The following is a 22825-nucleotide window of genomic DNA, read 5'->3' as shown; positions in this document are numbered from 1 at the left end:
TTGAACCCGAAGCTGTGGTCAAGCAGGAGGACACTGACGTAAGTGGTGTGGCAAGAGCTGCACTGTAACCAGTCCTGTCATTCCTGAGCTTCTACATCCTGATTTAGTATTTTAATATCTGCAAATTATTCTCTCTCACACAGGTAATGTTTCATAGCTCTGTGTAGAAAAGTAACCTAATGCAGGCAATCAAATTTCTCAGCAAGAACCACTTCCCGTAGCCTTTTAGCCCTAATGGAGCTTTCCGTGCAGATGTACCCAGCCAGTGATATAGAGGGTCCTTCATTAAAAACCTGGAACCTCTCCTGCTTTTTCCATCAGGAGCTTTCAGTTTTCCAGGATTGTCCCAAGACACAATGCCAAAAACATGGCTGGCAAAAGTTCCTGCTCCAAACTGGTCTTAATTTCTTGTAGGGGATTGAAATGTTTGAAATGTTTCTCATATTTTTTGGTACATTGTCAGTCTGTTCAAGCAAAACTTACAGACTGGGAAGTTGAGAATAAGGAAAGGCAATTCAATAAATTCATGTATTGGTAGATTTGTCATGATATGTAACATGTCTTTGGGATTCCCCCATCCTCCAGCACAGACAAAATTGTTCCTCCATTATCTCAAGTGGGTTAGTGCAGCCTGGAATGCCTGGTGCTGATAAGTCTGTCACACAGCACTGAGGTGGGAAAACAACACAGCTGCAAGGAACAGGAGACTCCAAACATAAGTCCACCCATTACACTGAATGCCAGGAGGGAGAACAGGACAGGAAGGAGCAGTAAGAGATAAACAAAAACAGATGAAAATGTGGTGGGAATTCAGCTGCCAGTGACTGCATTACACAGCATGGGATGTCAGCCAGCAGCCAACATACACACTCCAGTGCTCACACTTGTACAAGACAAGAGCACGACTGGAAAGTCCTGAGATTGGGCCTGGCTGAGGGACAGATCTGCCTTTCTGGCTGAGGTCTGGAGGAAGCAGTGGCAGGCAGCTGAGTGCACCTGTCTGTCAGGTGCACTTCAGAATCTCATCCTCTTTCAAGGAGCTTTCATGACTATAGTTTTCTTTAGTCTCCCTTATTCATCCAGAGTATCATTTCTAAAACAATCTCTCTCACCCACACTACAAATATGCTGCCACCCACCACTAGTGCCTGGCTTGACATTTTGGGCCTGGCTGTATGAGGGCACAGCTGGCTCAGGAGTGCTGGGCAGGCCACAGGCAGTGCCACCAGCACCGAGCGGGCACGGCAGATCCATGAGCAGAGCAGCGTGGAGCAGACACGGGTGCAGCCGGAGGCCCACTGACTCCCACATGCCGAAGGCAGAGGCGGGTGGGGAAGGTGATGCAGGGAAGCCCCAAGTGCCCGCTTTTAGGCTCCGTGCAGGGCGCGGCTGCAGGATTTGACTGTCTTTGAGGCTGCCCGGGAGGGCCACCTGTAATGCAAACGCCAGCAGTAATTCCGGTGCCGCGGAGAGGCAAAGCTGGCCGCCGCCCCTCCACTCACTCACCCACCCACCCCTGCCCCCCCGCACGCCACAGGCAGAGCCTTGTGTGAGCCACCCGCGGGCGTCTCTAGGCCCACGGAGGGCGGCGAGGGAAAGCGAGGCCGGGCCGGGAAGCGGCAGCGCCCGCCTGGTGAGCACCGCGGTGTCCAGCGGCGGCGCCGGGCCCGGGCCTGGGCCAGCGGCGGGCGCGGAGGCCCCGGCGGCCCGTGACCGGCCGCGTCAGGTGACGCGGGTCACGCCGCCGCCTCCCCCGCCCGCTCCGCTCCGCTCGGCTCCGCGCCCCGCCGGCAGGCTGCGCCGCGCTCTCCACCGAGCGCTGTGCGGGGGAGGGCAGCGGCGGCGGGGAGTGGCGGCGGGGCAGGGCGCCAGCGCGGCACCTGGGCCCCCCGCGGCCAGGCGTGCCCTGAGGCCGCCCGGAGGCAGAGGGGCCCTCGTAGCCCCGGCGGGAGTACGGCCGGCATGAGCCAGGTGCCCAGGAAGCTGCCGGCGGAGGAGGAAGGGGACGAGGAGGAGGAAGAGGAGGAGGAGATCGTGGGCTTGGCGGGCTATGCCGACGGGGCCGAGTCCTTCTCGGACGGGGACGCGGAGAGCGGCGGCGATGAGGCATGTGAGTGCCACCCGCGGCGGGCACAGCGGCACCGGCACCGAGGGGCGGAGGGGAGCGGTGTCGCGGCCTCTGCGGGGCGCGGGGGCTGCTCCCGGAGAATCGGGGAGGGGGCAAGTACCGGCCCCGGATCGGGCTATGGGTCAGCGGCCAGTAGTGAGTGCGGGTGCGGGGTGAGCGAGGTGCGGGGCAGGGCCAGCCCCGTGTGCGCAGACTTGGGGGGGGGGGGGAGGAGGAGGAAGGCGGGGCGGGGGCCGAGGTGAGGCAGGGACGTGGCGGGCGGGATGGGGCCGCTGGTGGGGGAGGTTCGGTTCGGCTGCCGGGAGGGTCGGCCTCGCTGCGTTTGGATGTGGGTCAGAGAGGAGGCAAGGGTCCCTCGGGGAGTGGGGCACGGCGAGAGCGAGCAAGGCACGAAGGGAGCCGGGGAGAGGGGTGTGGGGCTGCCGAGGCGTTGGGAGGGATGTCAGGCCTGCCTGGGAACGGGGGTGGTGGTAAGGGGCTGGGCTGAGTGGGGATGCTGCGGGGGTGACTGGGGGAGAAGACGGGGACAGGGTTGGGGTCAGAGAGAGCAGGAGCAGGGCGAGGGCTGACAGCAGCGAGAAACTGGGGAGGAGGCTCAAGTGCAGGCAAAGTGGTGGTGGTGGGTAATCCTTCAGTATTTTCCATGCCTGGTGCGAGTTATTAGTTATTAGTAGCCACGAATATTAGTGGCAGAGTTGAGTGTGCCAAAGAGGTAGGGGGGGGAGGTTGGGTGTCAGGCTATAAAAGGCAGCGGCAACTCGCAGCTCTGCGCCCAGGGCTACTCTGCAGCTGTGGATGTCAGTCCCCAGAGTGGCAGGCTCCGGTAAATGTCTGCTGTCCGTCTGTTCTGTGCAGATGAAGCCCCGCGTCACTTGCTGTCTACCCGTCAGCGTGGATGGTGATGCTAGGAAGGACAGGCTTACCAGGAAAAGCAGCCCCATTCAGTAAAAAGAGGCAATGCCAGCTCAGAGCCTGTTGCTTTCATTCAGAGCCTGAATTCATTCTTCTGAGACATATTTCCCAGAGGAGCTTGAAGAACTCTTAGTATTTCGGGGTGAAAATAAAAATTGCTTTTTTTTATAAGAGCATAATAAAATGCCACGTTTTGAGGCTACTTTGATCATTAGTGTGCACAGGTCCCTTTACCTTAAAGGCACTGTCCTCCAGGCTGCCATGAGAGATACCACATTCACTAAGGCAGTTTTGGGAAAGGGGAGAGGAGGTCAGTGCTTTGAGGCTGTGCGAATGGTAGGATGTAACAGCTGTAGCTGTGACTAATTAAAGTCTTTCCTGAAACTGCCCTTATTTTGATGCAAAAAGTATTTCTTTAGTGCTAAATTAACAGCGTTCACTGGAGAGAAGGAATCCCTATTCTGTCCTCAGAGGAGTTTGTTTGGATATTTCTCAATAGGGATTTTGTTAGATTGCTAAAAATTTCAACTGTGTCTTCAGAGTAGCACCAAAACATTGAACTTAACAGAAACTGACCTTTATATCCTGAACAGCAGGAGAAGACAGTCCATGCAGGGACCTTTTTTATGCAGGATTAAAACGAAGGGCCATTTTCACATTCCAGATCTCCTCCCTGGCTCTCTCTTTCATTCTGAAGTCTCTGGAGAAAGAAGCATAGACCATCTGTAATGAAGAGGGTTGGGATCTGGGTCTGTGTTTTGTGTATCTAACATTGGGCTGTGGGGCAAGAAGCTTTCCTTTTTCTAGTTTTTGTCCTCTGTCTTCCTAGACAGTACAGTAAGTAGTCCAAAATTCATTGTCACAGTCTCCACTTGTCTACAAAGAAAGAACAGAAAGGGCAATATACGGAGAACAGCTTCAATGCACGGTTGTTGAAAGTGAAGGGAGAAGCCAGACTTAAAAGTAAAAACATTATTTATGCTTATAGGCATATGGGAGATTTCAAAACTTTGTATTAGTCATCTTTCACCCCATACTGGTTTGTTGTCTCCAGCCTAAGTGCTGAAACCTTGTTACTACTCTGTCTTTTTACTCTACACATGGGGTCACATTCAGAGACCTTGAAGCACTTAGTTTCCATAAAGCCTAGTCGTATTTTTGATATATGCAATTAAAAAGCATTTAGACGGAAACAGAAGGAAACCCTCTGCAGAATGTCCAAGGAAGTAGCTTCAAGTCATATCATTGCAGAGTGCTGTATTTGTGGCAGAGTGGAACCAGGTCTTCTGGTTCTGAGTCTTTTCTTCAGCCACAAGAATTTCTTCCCAACAGGCATTTCTGCAGTGTTTATGAACCCATGGTAGCAGAACAGCTTTCTCAATTGCATATAAGCTTTTTCTGTTAACTCTTCAGACTCAGGCCATCTGTTAGCTTTGAAGGTTTTAATTTTGTGTGTTTTGTAAGGCTATTGTCTTCACAGCACTCCGAAGTGCTGCACATGTCACAGTCACAGTAGTACTGGAGGTGCTACTAGATCAATGGGCTTGAAGGTACATGAGTGTAACATTTGGGACTGCTAATTCTCCTTTACACAGAAAGAAGAATTTAAACTTAAAAAAAAAATTTTTTTTGGCTTGACATCACTTGAGCAGACGAACTGCATTGCTTTATTTGGATGTTTGAACACTGGTGAGATCTAGAAATGCACCTTCTCATGTGACATCCCCATCACACTTGCTTGTGAATCACTAATAGTCAGTCACGCCTTGACAACTAATTGCAGTTGATGATGAGTTCGGGGTGGGCTTCAAGAACTGTTTTAGTTATCAATGATTATCCCTAATAGTGTGGTGGAGACATTATTCATTTTGTGTGGTGCACTCTGGTGAGACAGGCCAGGACTACTACATGCAGTTCTCAATTAACTCCTCAGAGCTGGATTCTTCTGCATTTTGCCATGCCCTCAAATGGCACTCTACTAGCAAGGACACAGCTGATATTAAAGAAATTCTGTAAGAAATTGAATGCTTCTCTGAGGGAAAAGTGCTTTTGGGTTTGTTAAGTTTAATTTGTGAATATTCCAAAGGATATGGTCTCTAAGCAGAATGATTTCTGTTCTTTATGTCTGCTTGGAAGAGTTGAAGTATGAAGGACTGTTGATATGCATTAGAAACTGGCCTTTTATAATATTTGCTCTTTGCAAAAGTGAATGAAGCAGGAAATGTGTTGCATCTCACAATAGGGAAAATTATCTTTACCATGACAGAATAGAGGAGAGTTTAGTGTTTCTCCTAGGCATATTGTGATCTCACTCAGTAACCTAGTCTGGGAAGTTGCAGTGATATATCTACTGGCATTTCTGCAGCAAATTAAAGAAGGAGTTGTCATGTACTCTGCAAAGGAATGTGGGCAGGCAGTGCATCGTCCAATTCCATTACATATAAGGTAATCTCTTAACTCTGTCTCAGAGGAAAGTGGCACAGCAGCCTTGCTATCTAGTCAGGTTTGGATGGTACTCATTTGCATTTCCCTGTCTTTGAACTGGCAGGATTTCAAAGCTAAGTAACAGTCTTACTAGCAGAAGCGCTGGTGTTCATTCTTCTCAGCAGTAACTCCTTTTGCACTTGCAACTGTACTTTTTTTAGTATGGGTTTAATAAAAACCAATTTCTTTCTATTAAGTATTACAGTCCATAAAATCTTAACAACCTGGAATAATTTAATACAACATCAACCTAAAACTCCAAGGTATTTTAAACATATTTTTTTAGATGCATGTGAGTTTTTAACTTATTTCTTAAAGAAAACGGAGTTATGAAGGTAGCCTATCTCCTGGTTGTCTCATTACCAGTCAGGACATTGAAAACTGCTGTCCACCTTCAGCCAAATTTCAGTGAGATACACCTCAAAGATGATTAAGTTCCCACAGGCTTGATGAAAAATGGCATTCAGAAGAGAGACCCAAGTGAAAGTGTCCTTTCCAGAGGACAAGGCAAGCAGTTGTGTGTGTTCTCTGTGGCAGCAGCTGGCAAAGCAGTGTACACGTGTGCACAGTCTGTCCAGCAGGATGCTTCAAGCTCCAGATCAGCCACAGCATGTCATATCTGTTATTTGGAGGATATGTCATAAGACATACAGGGGAAGTTGGTGTTATTGTGGTGGGGAGAAGAAGGATACACAAAGTACAAGTCCTTAGTAGATTAGACTTTTTAAGTTCTTTTGCATGGAGATCAATGTGGAGTTTTTAATATTTTTTAAAACATGCAATAAAGCCTCAATGAGAAGACTGATTCTGCATGCCTCCATGAAAGGTATTTTATTTAAACTAGTTCTTGCAAAGCTTGAAGTAAATTATTGTCCTTTTTGTTGGCAACTGCATGATGTATGGATATATGCACATTAATGAAATTGTGACTATACATTTGGCTGCTGTGGAAAAATTTGTGCATTACAACCATTTGTGAGGTGGAGGAAACACTGCTATGTCCTGGACCTTTGAATTGTTTTATCAGCAAGACTATACCCCCAAAACCTAAAATACTGTTACCTTGGCTTAAAGCGGGTTGTTTATTATTCCTATATAGGTGTGAGGTATTGTAGACAGGTGTTTCTTGTAGCCACAGGAGGGTAATATCTGTTCAGGTGGATGGTAAAAGACAGCAGTGTGTTGACTGCAGTTCCTAAACTTGTCTGTGGATCAGCAGAAGCTGCCTTGGGAGGATGAGATTCTTCCAGCTGTTCCCTGTCACTGTCCTGCATGAAGGAGCTCCAGATGTCATAGAATCACAGAATTGGCTGGGTTGGAAGGGACCTCAGAGATCATCAAGTCCAACCCTTGATCCACCATTGCGGTTGCTAGACCATGGCACTAAGTGCCACATCCAGTCTCTTTTTAAATATCTCCAGGGACGGAGAATCCACTACTTCCCTGGGCAGCCCATTCTAATGCTTGATCACCCTCTCCGTAAAGAAATTGATTCTAATGTCCAACCTAAACCTCCCGTGGCACAACTTGAGACCATGCCCTCTTGTTGAAAGTTGTCTGGGAAAAGAGATCAAAGCCCACCCTGCTACACCCTCCTTTCAGGGAGTTGTAGAGGGTGATGAGGTCTCCCCTGAGCTGCCTCTTCTCCAGGCTGAACAGCCCCAGCTCCCTCAGCCTCTCCTCATAGGATCTGTGCTTGAGTCCTTTCACCAGCCTGGTTGCCCTCCTTTGGACCTGCTCCAGGACCTCGATATCTCCTAAACTGAGGGGCCCAGAGCTGGACACAGGACTCGAGGTGTGGCCTCACCAGCACTGAGTACAGGGGCAGAATCCCTTCCCTGGACCTGCTGGCCACACTGTTCCTGATACAGGCCAGGATGCCATTGGCCTTCTTGGCCACCTGGGCACACTGCTGGCTCATGTTCAGCTTCCTGTCAATCCAGACTCCCAGGTCCCTTTCTGCCTGGCTGCTCTCCAACCACTCTGTCCTCAGCCTGTAGCGCTGCATGGGGTTGTTGTGGCCAAAGTGCAGGACCCGGCACTTGGCCGTGTTGAACCTCATCCCATTGGAATCAGCCCAACTCTCCAGTCTGTCCAGGTTCCTCTGCAGAGCCCTCCTGCCTTCCAGCTGATCCACGCTCCCCCCCAGCTTAGTGTCATCTGTCAATTTGCTGATGGTGGAGCTGATGTGCACTGCCCCAGCCTTGCAGTGTTTCATGTGTGATAGTTGACAGGATAAAAGTAAGTGGTAATACCTACCGTGGCCTTTCACATCTATTTAGAATAAGACCCCACCAATACTGAGTTTTCAACCCTGTGTCAGTCAGTCAGTGAGTCAGTCAGTCACGGTGGTGACACAGGCCCGCCCGGCATGGTGTAAGCACTCACAAGCCAGTAGATGGTGCCAGGGGATGTTTCATGCTAACGCTGCAAGACCTTTACTTAGAAGCCCTAAATCTGTGGAACTGAGGCTTAGGAGGTGAAAAGAGAACAAGGTTCTGTGCCCTCCTGACAGTCATAGCCTGATCTTATGTTTCTGAAAGCTGTGAATGAAGCTTGAGGAACACGAGACAGTGGATGCAGTCGTCTCCCCTGGGTGCAAAATATGCTCCAAGGCAAAGGTTTTGTTCAGGTTTTCTGTTTCTCAGCACATAAGGCAATATAAAAAATTGACAGGTTGGAATTGTTGCTGCTAAGGTTTTTTGGTTTATATTTTCATATTTTGGAGTAAATTTGATCACTTAAAGTATGCGGGACAAATGCAGAAAGGATGTGTATGAATGTGCCATTTTTCAGCAATTCAAAATTTATCTCAGGTTTTGCACTGACAACTATTTTTTTTTTCTTTTGCATTACTTGTGTTTGATGCTGTGGACAGTGTATCAAAGGTTTTTCAGCTTGGATCTTTCCAAGTTTTAAGTCAACTAAATGCAGCAATTGAGATTATTGTAGCTGTTCTGCTTAGAGATACCTGGACCACAAGTATGTGTGCTTACAAGTGTGGATAGCTATACATTCATGTCCTTACAGATAATAACACTGCAGTTTACTCCTGTTACTACCTTTATTCTAATATAACTCCATCAGCCCTATAATGTGCTGGTTTAGTGGTTTCACTTTCAAACTGGGGTAGGTAACACAATGAAATCACTTGTGTTCCCAGGCCTTGGTTTTGCAAATAGGCAGAGGATATTCTGTGATCTTACTCATCAGATAGCAAACTTTTACAGATGGTAACACAAATTATTCAAAAGCAGGTGAAATCCTAACAACCTTAGTATAGGACTCCTCATGAGCTCAGTGCTGTCTTGTAAGTCCCAGCACAGAGGAATTGTTTGTGGGCTGAGTTGTCCTCTTCCTGTAGCTCCTGGGATGTGTGATTGTTTTTTATTTATATTTTTTTTAAATTGTTTGGGGTTTTGGGTTTTTTTGTTGTTGTTTTGGATGAAGGAAGCTCTCATGTACTCTTAGGTGACGTATCAATTGACAAGGATGTTATTATTTTAAAGTCTGGTTAGAATATATGCAGGATAGTGTTAGAGTAAAATTAGGTATTTTAGGATGGCTGTGTATGGTAGCACATTTTTCACATACAGACTGAGTCAGCAAGCCTTTTGCAGTCTCAGTCTTACAGGTGAGAAGTAGGTTTTCTGGTAGTATAGCCTAAGGGGCAAATAATTCAAGTTGGAATGCCTGTAGCAATGCTCCCTAAGCTTAAAAATTGGTAACACTTGCATATATCCAAGTAAAACTGTCATGGAAATAAATGTCAAATACATGTCATCCAGCAGTTACTAATTATATTGCTATAGTATAATGCTTTTCTTCTTGTGTGATTTTGTTCAGTTTTGGATTTCAATGATCCCTTCAGTACTGAAGTTAAACCAAGAATCCTGCTCATGGGATTGAGAAGAAGTGGGAAATCTTCCATTCAGAAAGTTGTCTTTCACAAAATGTCACCAAATGAGACTCTCTTCTTGGAGAGCACAAACAAGATCTGCAGAGAAGATGTTTCCAACAGCTCCTTTGTCAACTTTCAGATATGGGATTTTCCTGGGCAGATTGACTTCTTTGACCCTACATTTGACTATGAGATGATTTTCAGAGGCACTGGAGCACTGATATTTGTTATTGATTCTCAGGTAAAAAAGGGGGGTTTAGGCTGCCTTTTTCTTTTCTTCCTTCAGCAATAGACAAGTTATTTGAGAAGCACAGCAAACAAATAGCTTACATCACAAACACATTATAAAACTTGAAGAGCTACTTGATTGATTTTAATTCTGCAGTGTGTTCAAAAGTTAGCTAATTTGCTTAACATCTCAAGGTTATTGCTCAAACTTCTAGTGCTGACAGAATGAGATTGATGCTCATGCTGGATGTAGGCTCAGGCTTGTACTTATAAGAAATAAAAAAATTATGCTGTTGTTGGAACTGTAGCATTCTAAAAGTAAGTGTATATATATGTGTGGGTTTTTTAAAGAACTTTCCTATGGCTGTAGCTTTTCTTTTTACTTCATTAGGATGATTATATGGAAGCATTAGCTCGGCTGCATCTTACTGTGACCAGAGCCTACAAAGTGAATCCAGATATCAACTTTGAAATCTTTATCCATAAAGTGGATGGTTTATCTGATGATCACAAGATTGAAACACAAAGAGATATTCACCAGAGGGCAAACGATGACCTTACAGATGCTGGATTGGAGAAGATTCACCTCAGGTGAGAACAGCTGCTGTGCAGAGAATTCTAAAGAGGAGAGTAGCTTATTCGACAAGTTACCATTTTGTGTTCCCTTAAAGTAGCAGGCAACAAGCTTTTGATATATGAAGGAAAAGGAGAATCAGAGACATTGTGTTTGACCTGAACCCAGCAAAGTATCTTATTGCTGATTGCTGTCTTGGAGGAAAAGACAGAGAGGAGATGTGCTTATAAATAGGTGACAAAAACACCGGAGTCGTATCAATTTTTGCTGAAGCTGCTGTCTTGAAAAAAGTTGTTTGAACACTGGCAGCAACAAATAGAGCTCTAGCCAGGAGAGTGTTTGTGCCTCCTACATCACTTTTGCCTTTTTTGAAACCTCTCTGCCTCACAGTCCCCTCCAAGACACTAGTTCTCGTTTCTGTATCCTTCTTGGAGCCACTTGGGATGACGGGTGCTGTGTTTTTGCCTTACGTCTGCTGCGTCTGCTTGTAGCAAATAATGAACAACAGTGGACTTCTGCAGGCTGAAAACTAGAGGACGTAAAGTTGTCATGTTTTTCTTAGCACTTAAAGCCAAGTACAAATATATAAAAAAGAGCGACCTGCTCCATAAACATACCTTCTATTTAGAGCCCTTAACAGCTTGTCTGCATTGATAAATGGGTCCACAGCTTTCAGAAAGTAGATAACGACAGATATACTCAGTAATAGTCCTCTCCTGCAATTTGAAAAATATTTTTGCAAGAATACCAAGGTGGGAGCTGCATCATGAAGTCATACATTGAGGTCTAGTTTGCAGTGTTGGTGTTTTTTTAATAGAAATTAAGTCATGTGCTTCAATCATAACATGTGACTTTTGATCACAAGGGGTAATTGCATAAGTGTAGGCACTTGCTGTTTGATAATATTTCATTTCACTCATATTATGAAAGGTACAGCATGTTCACAGTATGTGGCTAAAAGGAAAATGTGGTGACGTTTTTTTCCAGCTTTTATCTGACAAGCATATATGATCATTCTATATTTGAAGCATTTAGCAAAGTGGTACAGAAACTGATTCCACAGCTTCCAACACTGGAAAACCTGCTTAACATCTTTATTTCTGTAAGTACTTGTTATATACTTTGTCTGTAGATCTGGCTATGTCCAACATGCATGTTCAGATACTCTGCTGCCTTCTGAGAGATTATGAGCAATGTGAACTCTCAGAGCAATTGTAAAAACTTAGTTGAAGCACATCCACATCCATCTTGGCCACACGTTCCTGTCTATTAAACAGTGTTGCTGAGCTACTCATAGTATTTCTGAACCTCATGAAGTGGGTTAGCAGCCATCACTTTTCTGTTCATACATTAATCTGAATGTTGCAAAGGTCTGTGCTGCATGCATTAGTTTAAGTAATACTTAAAATTTGTGATTTGTCTAAATAAATTCTTGAAGGGTCGTCATCTAGTCTGACCTATTCTGTAGAGCTCCCTAGAATTAATTCTACTTTGTATTGAAGTTTAACCCATTTAAGAAAATCTTACTTGTCTTGAAATTTTTAGAGGTGGAGTCACAACTTTCACAGCTTCCATAGTTAAGAAGGTCAGTTAGGGAGCCTTGGGTATCTAGTGGCTTGTTACCACTGTAGAGGTAATTGCTTGTTCCACTGTTCCTGTGTGTGTGTTCCCTTCCTCTCCTTCTTACTGTTTTTGACACTTGTTCCCTGTCAGAGTCACTATGACACAGATTAATGCACTGTTTAATTTAAAACAGTTAAAAGCAGGTCATGGAGGAGTCTGACATCCTTCTGTTTTGACACGAGATAAAAAGATGGGAACATTTGGCCATAAGGAAAGGCAAACAGTGAGTAGGCTGTGAAAAGGGGGAACTCCCCCTCCTGGTGGTCGTAGTGGCTCCTGCACCTTTTCTTATGGTATTCTGATTTTGCACCTTGCATATGGCATTAATTTGTCAAGCCTCAATTTCCAAACAAGGTCTTTTGTTGTGCCTTTTTTTGTGTGATTTTGAAGTAATGAAATTATTTGATATCATATAATGGCCTGTAAGATAAAACTAGCCTTCACAGTTTCCCAGTGTGGGGTGTGAAAATAAAAAGAAAGAAAAGATGGATGTGTTGTAGAAAGGAAGAACTAGGATTAGAGGAAGGTCTTTTCAAAACTTTCTTACCATGAGACTGTTTCATAACGAAGGGTACAAAGATCTGTTCCTGCAAAAATGGCTGGACCATGCTTAGCACCCAGTCTTGAACTCCACTTAGATCAGAAGGGTAATAAAGGAGTGATGACAACAGTTCTGGAGCAACTGGATATTGAACATGCTATGCAGTCGTGAAGAAAAAGCTGTCTGAATGATAGTCCTCTGTGTGCCAGTCACCCCAGTCACTCATACTGTGAGTCAGATCTCTGTATGGGGTCTCCTCACTGTTTGAAGAAGAATTCTGCTGAAGAATGCTGAAGAATTTCTGCCAGACCACCAGGTGACTCGAGTACAAGCTGCTTCCTCAGTGACTGATGGCGCTTGTGTGTTCGGAACACCCAGAAGGCAGCTTCAATAATATATAGAATATCAGGTGTAATTTGTAAGGAAAAACAAATCTTTTGAATTATTCAAAATCCAAAAAGAATGAGGGAATTACCCTGTTCAGTAGGGTAAACAGTCTTAGACTGTTTCTTAGCTCCAAATAGAGCAAAATCCAGTTTGTTAGTGACCTAGAGCAAGGCATAGTGGTATCACTATGTCCTCAGCATGCTTGCTGTTTTTATAATTAGCTTCTGCCTGTAGGCAGGAGACTCAGAATGACTCTACTTGGAACCAAGGGAAGAATAAACATCCTTCTCCAGCACAGAATTAGTTATCGGGGATGTCTTCAGCAACTTGGTGGTAGCAAATCTTGACATGGATTTTGGTCATGCCTTGCCTCAGGAAGCCACTGTGTTCAGTTCCAAAGTGTGGGCGTGTTGGTGTTCCAGTTTCAGTTTTGCTGCAATATTCATGAGGATTTTCTTTCATTTATGCCATGAAGACTTCCAACATTTACAAAAATAGATCTGTGATCACCCTTATGTTTGCAGCAGGTTTTTGCCTAACTTGGTAGTGTGCTTGTATGCTTGAGGAACCATCAGGGTGATAATACTGGTTCTGCATTCTTCAGTGTAACTGCTTGTAAAGCACAAAACAAAAGTTGGTTTGCCATTCAAAACCAATGTAAATCGCACCTGACTAGCAGTCTTTATCAGCTTTATATAGAAGGATGTCTGTTTTTTAATTACCATGGACTTATCAAGCAATCAAGTTGTCTGACAAAGGAATATGAATTTTCATTTTAGGGTTGCTGGAGTTTTCTTGAGAGATATTAAAAAGTATGTGTTAAAAACAAAAAAATGAGTTATTGTGGAAAAAATAAAATTAAGTATAGTTTTGCTATTTAATTATTTCAATTTCATAATCTGTAGTAGTATGCTTTAAATGCAGTATTTTAAATTAAAATTCATTCAGTACATCTGCTGTTTGCTGCAAGACTTGTTTAAATAAGTATCCAAAATTAATTCCTAACTGAGACTGGTGATATCCTGTAAGTTCTTTGAAAAATTACTTTCTAGGGCAAAATTCTGGCTAACCTTTCATCTTTTCAGAAAGGAGAAAAATAGGCCCATTTACCAAACCTAGGGATTGGAGTAATACTTCTAGTTTTATTGAACCCATTCTACTTATACAATAGAAAGTGCTTTCTACATCCAACACAGTATAGTTGAGTAGCATGGTTTGAATTTCAAGTGCTTCATGGTTTTTACCTATACAGAATAAAATCTCATATATTTGTTGCAGAATATATTTTGCAATGACTCACTTGGTTCAGGTTAGCTATGGAATATCAATTCAGAATGCTTTATAGAGCTTTTAGATCATGTTGCATCTTCTTTCCAGACCGTGGGTTGTGACATAGATGACTATTGCTTGTTCTGTCCCTGCTCTCATTGGCATCAATGGCAGCATTTAATTCAGTTGCATAAGGCAGCTGCTGGCCTTTGCTTCTTTAATAAGGAGCCCTCCTTCTCTAGTAACAGGAACAACTGATTTCTTATTGTCATTTTCCCTGACTGTTAATGGTATAGTGTCTCTTTGAATGGTGTATTTTAACCTACTAACTACAACTACAAATTACTGTTACCACTGGTATTTTTTTCCCCTTGAGCAGTTTTGTCACAAACATCCTGGCAAATCCATTGTTTCTAAAAACCTTTGCAAATGAAATCTGTGAAGTTATGTGGGTACAGTTTAGTGGTTACTTCTCCTCCTCTTGGGTCATCCTACCTTCTCGATGAGGTTTCTTTCACTGCACAAAGTTCATCAGAAACAAGTAGGTGCCAGTTTCTCAGCAGGTCCTATCATGATGTATTAGTTTCAACTGAAAATAAGCATAATTTTAGTTAAAACAGCAAGCTTTGCCCTTACCAGCAGGTGTAACATCTGGCACAGCAAACATCTCAATATGAAAACCTTTCAAATTGTCACTGCAAGTCCAGGCAGGCTGCAGCAGCCAGAGCTCTGAGATGGAAAAATCCCTTCTCATTGTTAAATGTTATTATATTGTTGCTGGCATTCTAAGAATTTAAGGTACATCTTGCCTGTACAGCTGAAATTATCACTATGTAGAAAGTTTTATAATAGTCTCCTCGTGAGTGACACTACAGGGCTTGAATTCCAACTTTTTTTGTGTAAAATGACTCGTATTTCAAGTATGTGTTTTGGCTATGAATTACAGCTGTATATTTATATGAGATTTACAGGTAAATCTTGTGATTAGTCTTATTTGACAGCATCTGTTGAAGTATGTGAGGTGCTGTCAGAATTATTATTTAGAAATTAAAAAAACTAAAGAACAAAACAACAAAACTAAACAAAAAAACCCCAAACCAAACCAAAAAACAAACAAACAAAACAAAACACAAAACAAAACAAAAAACCTTTTGCACATGGGCAGAATAACCAAAATAGTTATGTGTACATTTTTTCTGTGAACAGCTTTGTGTGTCTGCAGAAGTGGAAACTCTACAACCTCTGAGATCAGCATGCTCCCAGTGCTTCACCACCACCATGCTGGATTATTTTTTTTTGTATCAAGTTGGAATTCCAGCCTGCTCTTTTTGCCTCTTGTCCTTCACTGTAGCTTAGAGAAGAGTTTGGCTCTGTCTTTTGTGCACTCTTGCATTAGTTATTTCTAGATGGCAGTGAGCCTTCTTTCCTTCAGGCTCAGAAGACACAGTTTTCTGAGGCTTTGCTTGTACATCCTATGCTTCAGCCCATGTACCTAAGGTACCCAGAGCGTGTACTTGGTTTTGAATATTCCTTTTATTAGTGAATTTCACAAATGTGTCACTCAGAGTCTTTTCTCTAATGAAATGCAAAAAATTTGCCTCTATACTTTGCTGTTTCCAGTCTTAGTTGTGTGTGCAATGATGGCAGAATTAAGCCTTTTTAAGAAGAAAATGCCAAAAATATTTCTTGTCATCATTCAATAGTATAATAAGGGTTGAAATTTTGCTACCTATTTCAAGAAATCTAGTAAGTGAGAGAAACATTTTAGTCTCTTAACTCTGTTAAATAGTTAATGTACAAAAGAAAGAAAAAAGGAAATGTTCTACAACTGCAACTGAAGCTGAAGCTGTTACAACTTGGTACTGTTTTTCAGTGGTTTTTGATAGTTAACAAAACCACTGTGGGGGCAATCCCAAGCCATATCACAGAATCACAGAACTGGCTGGGTTGGAAGGGACCTCAGAGATCATCGAGTCCAGCCCTTCAACCACCGTTGTGGTTGCTAGACCATGGCACTGAGTGCCACATCCAGTCTCTTTTTAAATATCTCCAGGGTCGGAGAATCCACTACTTCCCTGGGCAGCCCATTCTAATGCCTGATCACCCTCTCCGTAAAGAAATTCTTTCTAATATCCAACCTAAACTTCCCCTGGCACAACTTGAGACCGTGCCCTCTTGTCTTGCTGAGAGTTGCCTGGGAAAAGAGAACAACCCCCCCCTGGCTACACCCTCCTTTCAGGGAGCTGTAGAGAGTGATGAGGTCTCTCCTGAGCCTCCTCTTCTCCAGGCTGAACAGTCCCAGCTCCCTCAGCCTCTCCTCATAGGATCTGTGCTCGAGTCCTTTCACCAGCCCGGTTGCCCTCCTTTGGACCCGCTCCAGGACCTCAATATTCTTCCTAAACTGAGGTGCCCAGAGCTGGACACAGGACTCAAGCTGTGGCCTCACCAGGGCTGAGTACAGGGGCAGAATCCATTCCCTGGACCTACTGGCCACGCTGTTCCTGATACAGGCCAGGATTCCATTGGCCTTCTTGGCCACCTGGGCACACTGCTGGCTCATGTTCAGCTTCCTGTCAATCCAGACTCCCAGGTCCCTCTCTGTCTGGCTGCTCTCCAACCACTCTGTCCCCAGCCTGCAGCTCCTCATGGGGTTGTTGTAGCCAAAGTGCAGGACCCAGCACTTGGCCGTGTTGAACCTCATCCCATTGGAATCAGAAAAGGGAAGCCCATATATGGGGAAAATTCAGTTTGATTGGAGAAAGGTGCTTTTCTTCCTTGTGGATTTTGAAGCTTATTTTAATAGCATGAGCTTTAACATCCCTGGGATGTTTGTGATCCTGCTGGGACAGCTGCCTGGGTACAGTCCATTGATACCAGCAAGCAAACCTACTGTTTCCATCTTTTTCCAGGAAGCAGAGTTTTATGGCAGTTTACTTACCTACGTAAAGAGTATGAGCTAGCATTCCTGGCTGGCCTCTGGGAGCTGTGAATACGATACATCTACAGTATGCAGAGAGTCTTAATCAGCTTGGCAGGATGTCAGGAACACAGCTGTCATCACATTAGCAAGCCTAGCATCATAAACGTGGGTTTAACTGCCAGTGCTACGTGAAAGCTGAAAGAGCACTATCAAAACAGTGGTCTTTCTTCTGTGATCCTAAAAGATCATCTGAGGAGCCCGACATTGAAAAAACTCCATACCCCGATGAGACAAGTTCTCAGTTTCATTTAGTTTCTGAGCACTATGGCCGTCTTTGTCCATCAACTTTCTTTCTTATTTCTGCTTCCTTACACGTCCAGTTAGAATAACTCTAAAAAAATAACTCTCTTTTTACGTCTGCTGTTGCAAACATAAACTTTATCAAGCAAAAGCTTGATATTGGAAGAGCCTCCTCATTGCCCTGCACCCCTGTATTTTCCAATGAAAATAAATGTAATCTCTCTAGATGTTTTCCAGAGAGAAGTTTTCCAGTGTAACTTGGTGTTATGGCTGCTCAGAGGCAGAAACTATTGGAAAGTCTGTGAGCATCAGGGTTTGCTACAAATATGAGAGTGCTCTGTGTACATTCTTTCAAAATGAGGTTGATTACAGTTTAACTTCCACTTCTTCAGCATAGTTTTTTGTATAACAAGCAAATAGGGGAACAAAAAAGCTTGTTGTTAACTTGAAAAGATGGCTTCCATTTTCTTTTTTTTTTCTTTTTATCTTAAACAGAATTCTGGGATTGAAAAAGCATTTTTATTTGATGTAGTCAGTAAGATCTATATTGCAACGGACAGTACTCCAGTGGATATGCAAACTTATGAGCTCTGCTGTGACATGATAGATGTTGTGATTGACATTTCTTGTATATATGGGTAAGTAAATTGTTAATATTTTTCAAAAAATGTAGAGTCTGAACAGCCTCAGCGTTAAAATGATGTGGGTATAAACAATAATGAGAATGTGTAATTTGTCAGGACAGGGGAGAAGGAGGAAAAAAGGCTGAGGTACAGATCCCCTGCCAGCAACAAACACTGTTCCCTGCCCAGCCTCTTTTGTGAACATCTTCCTTTTTCTATGCAAATAATTTTATGTGGAGGAAGAAGTAGGAAGTAACCAACCTAAAATAAAAGTAAACATTAACTTTTCCTGGTGCCATATTTAGTTTTATTTACTTTAATAGCTAGTGGCCTCTCAGAGAATTGCTTCACTCCTGCTTCAGCTCTCTGTCCTCTTCTCTCTAGATGACCTTTGTGGTTGCTTTTATTGTTTTGGTTTGGGTTTTTTTTTCAGTTTCCTGTCTTGTACATTAGCAACTGGAGATCTCCTGGGATAGCATGTACATCTCCTTACAGGTTGTTTTAACTGGCTAGTCTCTCGGCCATATGTAATGCCAGCTTCTCCTGGGAAAAGCAGGGCCATGTTGGGAATTATTGCATGTAGATGCATAGACTTGGATGCTGAACTGCAGCATGCTGAGTGTGGTATTCTTTGGTGGTTTGCATTTGTGCCCATTGATAGGCTTTTTGCATTCTTGGAGAAGGTGTGAGGGGTAGTCAGAGTGATGGAGATGTACAATAATAGAACTTCAAAAGAAAATCAAACCGTTGAATACCCTTCTGAAATTTCTTGAATTTGTATATTCTACATTATGTTTCAGATTTTGGAGTTGGCCACTTCAATAACTGTACAAATAATTTCTATTTTAGAGAGGTATACCATAGAGAATGCTGGTTCTGTGGCATTGTTTTTGCCCAGAGAAAGATGCTGCTGTGTAGTTAAAAAGACTGGATTTAATTATTATCTGCACAACTCCACTTGTAGAGCTCTCTATTCACAAAATGTCACTCTGCTGTTGTCTTTGTATAACCATTTAGCATTTATCACCAGAAACCTGCTTGTCATGTTTGTAGCTATAGACTAAAGACATGATACGATTTATTTCTTGTCCTCTGTTCCTGGAGCATCTGTGGAAGTTGCTACCTTCATGTATTATTGATACTAACTTTTCTGAGAAGTTGGTGATAATCATTCATTTAACAAGATCTCTGTGCATTCAGGAATGAGAGTAAAATTACAAGGTGTAATACTAATAAAGTGATCACTGTGACACATCATCTGTAAAGGAGAAATCTCTTTTCTTGATGTTGCAAAAGCCAACATCTCATGAAGAAAGTCTTATGATGGCTTCAACTATCAGTCAGCTGCCACTGCTTAAGCAAGATTACAAGATTTGGAGTTATCTGTACCAATTTACTGTTTTAAGTGTTTCAGATAAAGTCATAATATAATACACTGATTAAAAGCAAAACAAAACAACAAACAGAAACCTTGTGTCAAATAGTTGAGGAGAGAGAAAAAAAAATGAGGCTCCAGTTCAGGCACATGGTAACCAAACAGCCTGATTTCTAGCCCCAGATTTAAGATTTGGTGTGTGGATAAATCTCTTATGTTGTCTTAGTTTACAGGGTGTAGTTTGAACAAGAATCTCCATGAAAGCTTAAAATGAAAATTTAAAAATTTTGAGATTATCTGGTGAAAGAACCAACATGGGATTACTTTTATTCGCTCATTTTAGTGGCTCATCTTCTCCTGTTTGTTTGTTGAATATTTCCCTTTAGGCTTAAAGATGATGGCACTGGAACTCCTTATGACAAAGAATCAATGGCAATCATAAAACTGAACAACACAACTGTCCTTTATTTAAAAGAGGTGACAAAATTCCTTGCTCTTGTTTGTTTTGTCAGAGAAGAAAGTTTTGAGAGAAAAGGTATTTTTCCCTCTTCTAGCATTGCTTTACTTTATTCCCTTATGTTAGTGAGTTGTGGTTGTCATTAGCTGATAACAATCTCTAGCTGTATTACAAGTATTAAAGGTAAGTACAGCTTGATAGAGCTTAAATAACATGCTTAGAGGCATGAGGTTTTTGTGCTGGCATTAAGATAAGATGAATTCATAAATGTTTTTGACAACTTTTTGATACAAAAAGATATGAAAGTTTAACTCCAGTGAAGTAAAACTTCCATCTGCACCAGAAGAAAGTGTCAGTTTATCTTAGCTAACATTGATTTGTACCTGTTGGTGCCAGCACACACATTTGAAACAGCTTGTGTGCCATAACCAAGGGAAAATTATTGAAGCTGATGACAGGAAAAAGTGTGCTCTTGCTTTTCCCATCTCAAAAAGAGGCTTTTTAAAAGATGCATATTTGGGAACTAGATGGCTTTCATATTTTGCCGTTAAAGAACATAAAATTTCTTGTTTATCTTTCTGCCCCTGGTCAAGGTCAATAATGAAAGTTTAGTTTGTGATCACTCTGCTCACTGGCATGATGTTCACTGAGTTGCTGGTCCTAGGGAAATGCTCTGAGACCAGAATTGAGCAGTGGAAGCATGAGCCACCATCTGGGCTCACGTCCCCATCTGGTGATATTAAATCCCCAGTCAGTGTTGGTGTGTTTGTAAATGGAGCACTCATACCAGTTTTTTTACAGGCTATTCAGCTTTTATTTTATAGAGCTTCTACTGGTTGAATTTGTCTCCAATATCTGCATTGCCTTTAGTAACAATCAATGTTAGATACTGTCATTTTCTTTTTTTTTTTCTGTGTTACTTTGATATACCTACTAAGAACACTGTTTCAGAAAAGACACCAGGTCGAATTTGTACCCATTAGGGTTTGTCCACAATTGTGCCAGGTTGTTACATTTACATAGGTGGGGACACCTAGTGCTATTGCCTGGATTTTTAACAGTAAAGTTCTGGTATTATAGTGCAGATTAGCTTTTGGTGCCTGGTGACTTCCACACAATATTTTGTCTAAACTCTAGGAAAAGGGAAGCAGAGTCCTAGGAAAAAAAAATCAGAGTGTAATATGGTGGATTTAAACCACTTAAAATATGTATCATCTCCTATTAGGGAAATTGAAGTGGAAAACACTGCAGTATTCGAGTTAAGAAAGCTTATGGCATTAACCTTGAATGAGGTCGGAAGCTCAGTACTAGAATTCTAAAATTCTATTGCAGTATTACACAATTGTAGCACCCAGTAAGCCTTCTGATTGACTACCAATATGGCTTTACAGCTTTTCTGTGGGATCACAGTCAGCCCACTCACATGGTAATATTATCTGCTTATTATGTATGTAATCTAACAGCATGTCTGTTGTGTTATTTTTCAGTTATATTGTAAGATGAAATATAACAGGCTGTTATTTTGTAATATTTCTATCAAGTATCCACTTCAAAGTTTGTGCATTGTCAAAAAACCCCACCTTTTACTACAAGGTTCTTTTTTTTATCATAGTTATTCTGTAAAGTTAATTTACAAAATGAGACCATATTTTATGAAATATATTAATTTTTCTTGTATTCTGGTGAGCCATTCTCCAAAGCTCCTTATTAAATTCAGGCTTTGTTGTCTCCCAGTGAACTAATTCTGGGTTTTTTTCTCTGAAGTCTAATAGGTATATTTAATATCTGACATGGTTTGAAACTATAATGCTCATTAAATTATTTGCATTTACCAAATGTGCTTTTGCTCCGCACAGAAAAAATGCCTGGAAAAGTCACTGATTAGGACCTTGAGAGACACTGTGGTATTTCACTGAATGTAGAATAGAAGCAATTTATCATTACCTAATTTTATAAATGTCTTTATTAATATAGAAACCATTTCTGTCTCTGTAGGATTAATAGACTACAATTTCCATTGTTTTCGAAAAGCCATACAAGAAGTATTTGAAGTAAGAATGAAGGTAGTAAGATCACGAAAACATCAAAGCCACATGCAGAAAAATAAAAGACCCACTCCCAATGGGACACCAAGAATGCCACTGTAACTGAGGTTTTCTGGCACTGTGGCAAGCAAAGTTTCCATGAAGTTGATGTGACTTCTGCATCTCATTGCACTGAGTGAAGAGGAAAACAAATGGGACTTATGTATTATATGAATTTTCCCTGAACGTTCAGAAAGCACTGTTTAAATATTTTTATCCAATCAGTTTTTTTCATATAGTGAGCACTTTGAGCAAAATGTTGTATATATAAGCATTGAGGTGAACACTTGTAAGAATTTTCTAATATATGCTGTAAACCTTTTTCATGCCATATTAAGAAAAAACAGCTGTGACAGAAATACAGGGGACATAATTTGCACTTTTTCATGTTTTCCTTGTGGAGTTGGACTTTGATAAACTTAGTTTTTATGGTGATTTTGATGCATGGTGTCAGGTAAAATGTATGCTGTAGTTTATTTACCTGCTACAATCAAATTGGATAGTAAAAAATTAAGAAAACTTCGTACAATGCCTTTTAAAATTTGTGACAGCTAATACTTAACATTCATACAGATCTAATTTCATATATTTTTCAATTTGTAAACTAAAGAATAATTTTGAAGTATTACAGCAATAAGCATCTTACCAGGGATCAAAACTGGTAGGTAAATATTAGCTTTTATAAATTGGGCTTTTGGACAAATTTCATCCCGAGTTCTCTATAACACTGGTTATGCCCTCTGTTGGGTCTGTTTTTATTATTTACCTCAGCATATACCACTAAAATACCTTTCTATAAAGATAATTGTTTTGTAAAATGGCTCTATGTTGCACTGGTATTTTTATAAGGCTTCAGAGGAGAGTGTTGAATCTCAGAGGTTGCATTTACATTGCTAAGTTTGAGATCCTGCACATCTACAGTTAGCACAGCAAAGAATCTGTATGTATTTCCACCCTGATGTTCTGATGTACTGATGGGAGGTCCTGAAGATGTGAGCATTGGGTTCTGATTCCCTCTA

At 42.1% G+C, this 22825-nt stretch overlaps 1 protein-coding gene across 2 annotated transcripts; it reads left to right on the top strand.

The window, feature by feature from the left end:
• Positions 1-1832: 1832 nt before the first annotated feature.
• Positions 1833-22825, top strand: RRAGD (Ras related GTP binding D). Of its 2 annotated transcripts, none has more exons than XM_030447316.1 (7): positions 1833-2110; positions 9371-9666; positions 10045-10244; positions 11215-11329; positions 17763-17905; positions 19652-19800; positions 21718-22825. In XM_030447316.1, the coding sequence occupies exons 1-7, from the start codon at positions 1963-1965 to the stop codon at positions 21867-21869; spliced, it is 1203 nt and encodes a 400-aa protein (XP_030303176.1). In that variant the 5' UTR covers positions 1833-1962; the 3' UTR covers positions 21870-22825. The 2 variants fall into 2 exon arrangements, with proteins under 2 accessions (XP_030303176.1, XP_030303177.1); XM_030447317.1 differs by having other exon boundaries at positions 2029-2106.

This window comes from Calypte anna, chromosome 3 (genome assembly GCF_003957555.1).
Source record: "Calypte anna isolate BGI_N300 chromosome 3, bCalAnn1_v1.p, whole genome shotgun sequence".
In the NCBI taxonomy this organism is placed as follows: Eukaryota; Metazoa; Chordata; class Aves; order Apodiformes; family Trochilidae; genus Calypte; species Calypte anna.
Note: the sequence above shows the minus strand (reverse complement) of the source record. Positions and strands in the feature narration are given on the sequence as shown.

Excerpts from the sequence above, each read along its gene's own strand:
- RRAGD (XM_030447316.1), top strand. The coding sequence starts at position 1,963 with ATGAGCCAGGTGCCCAGGAAGCTGCCGGCGGAGGAGGAAGGGGACGAG. Across the intron at positions 2,111-9,370 it reads GAGCGGCGGCGATGAGGCAT|TTTTGGATTTCAATGATCCC; the intron begins GTGAGTGCCACC and ends GATTTTGTTCAG. Across the intron at positions 9,667-10,044 it reads TATTTGTTATTGATTCTCAG|GATGATTATATGGAAGCATT; the intron begins GTAAAAAAGGGG and ends TTACTTCATTAG.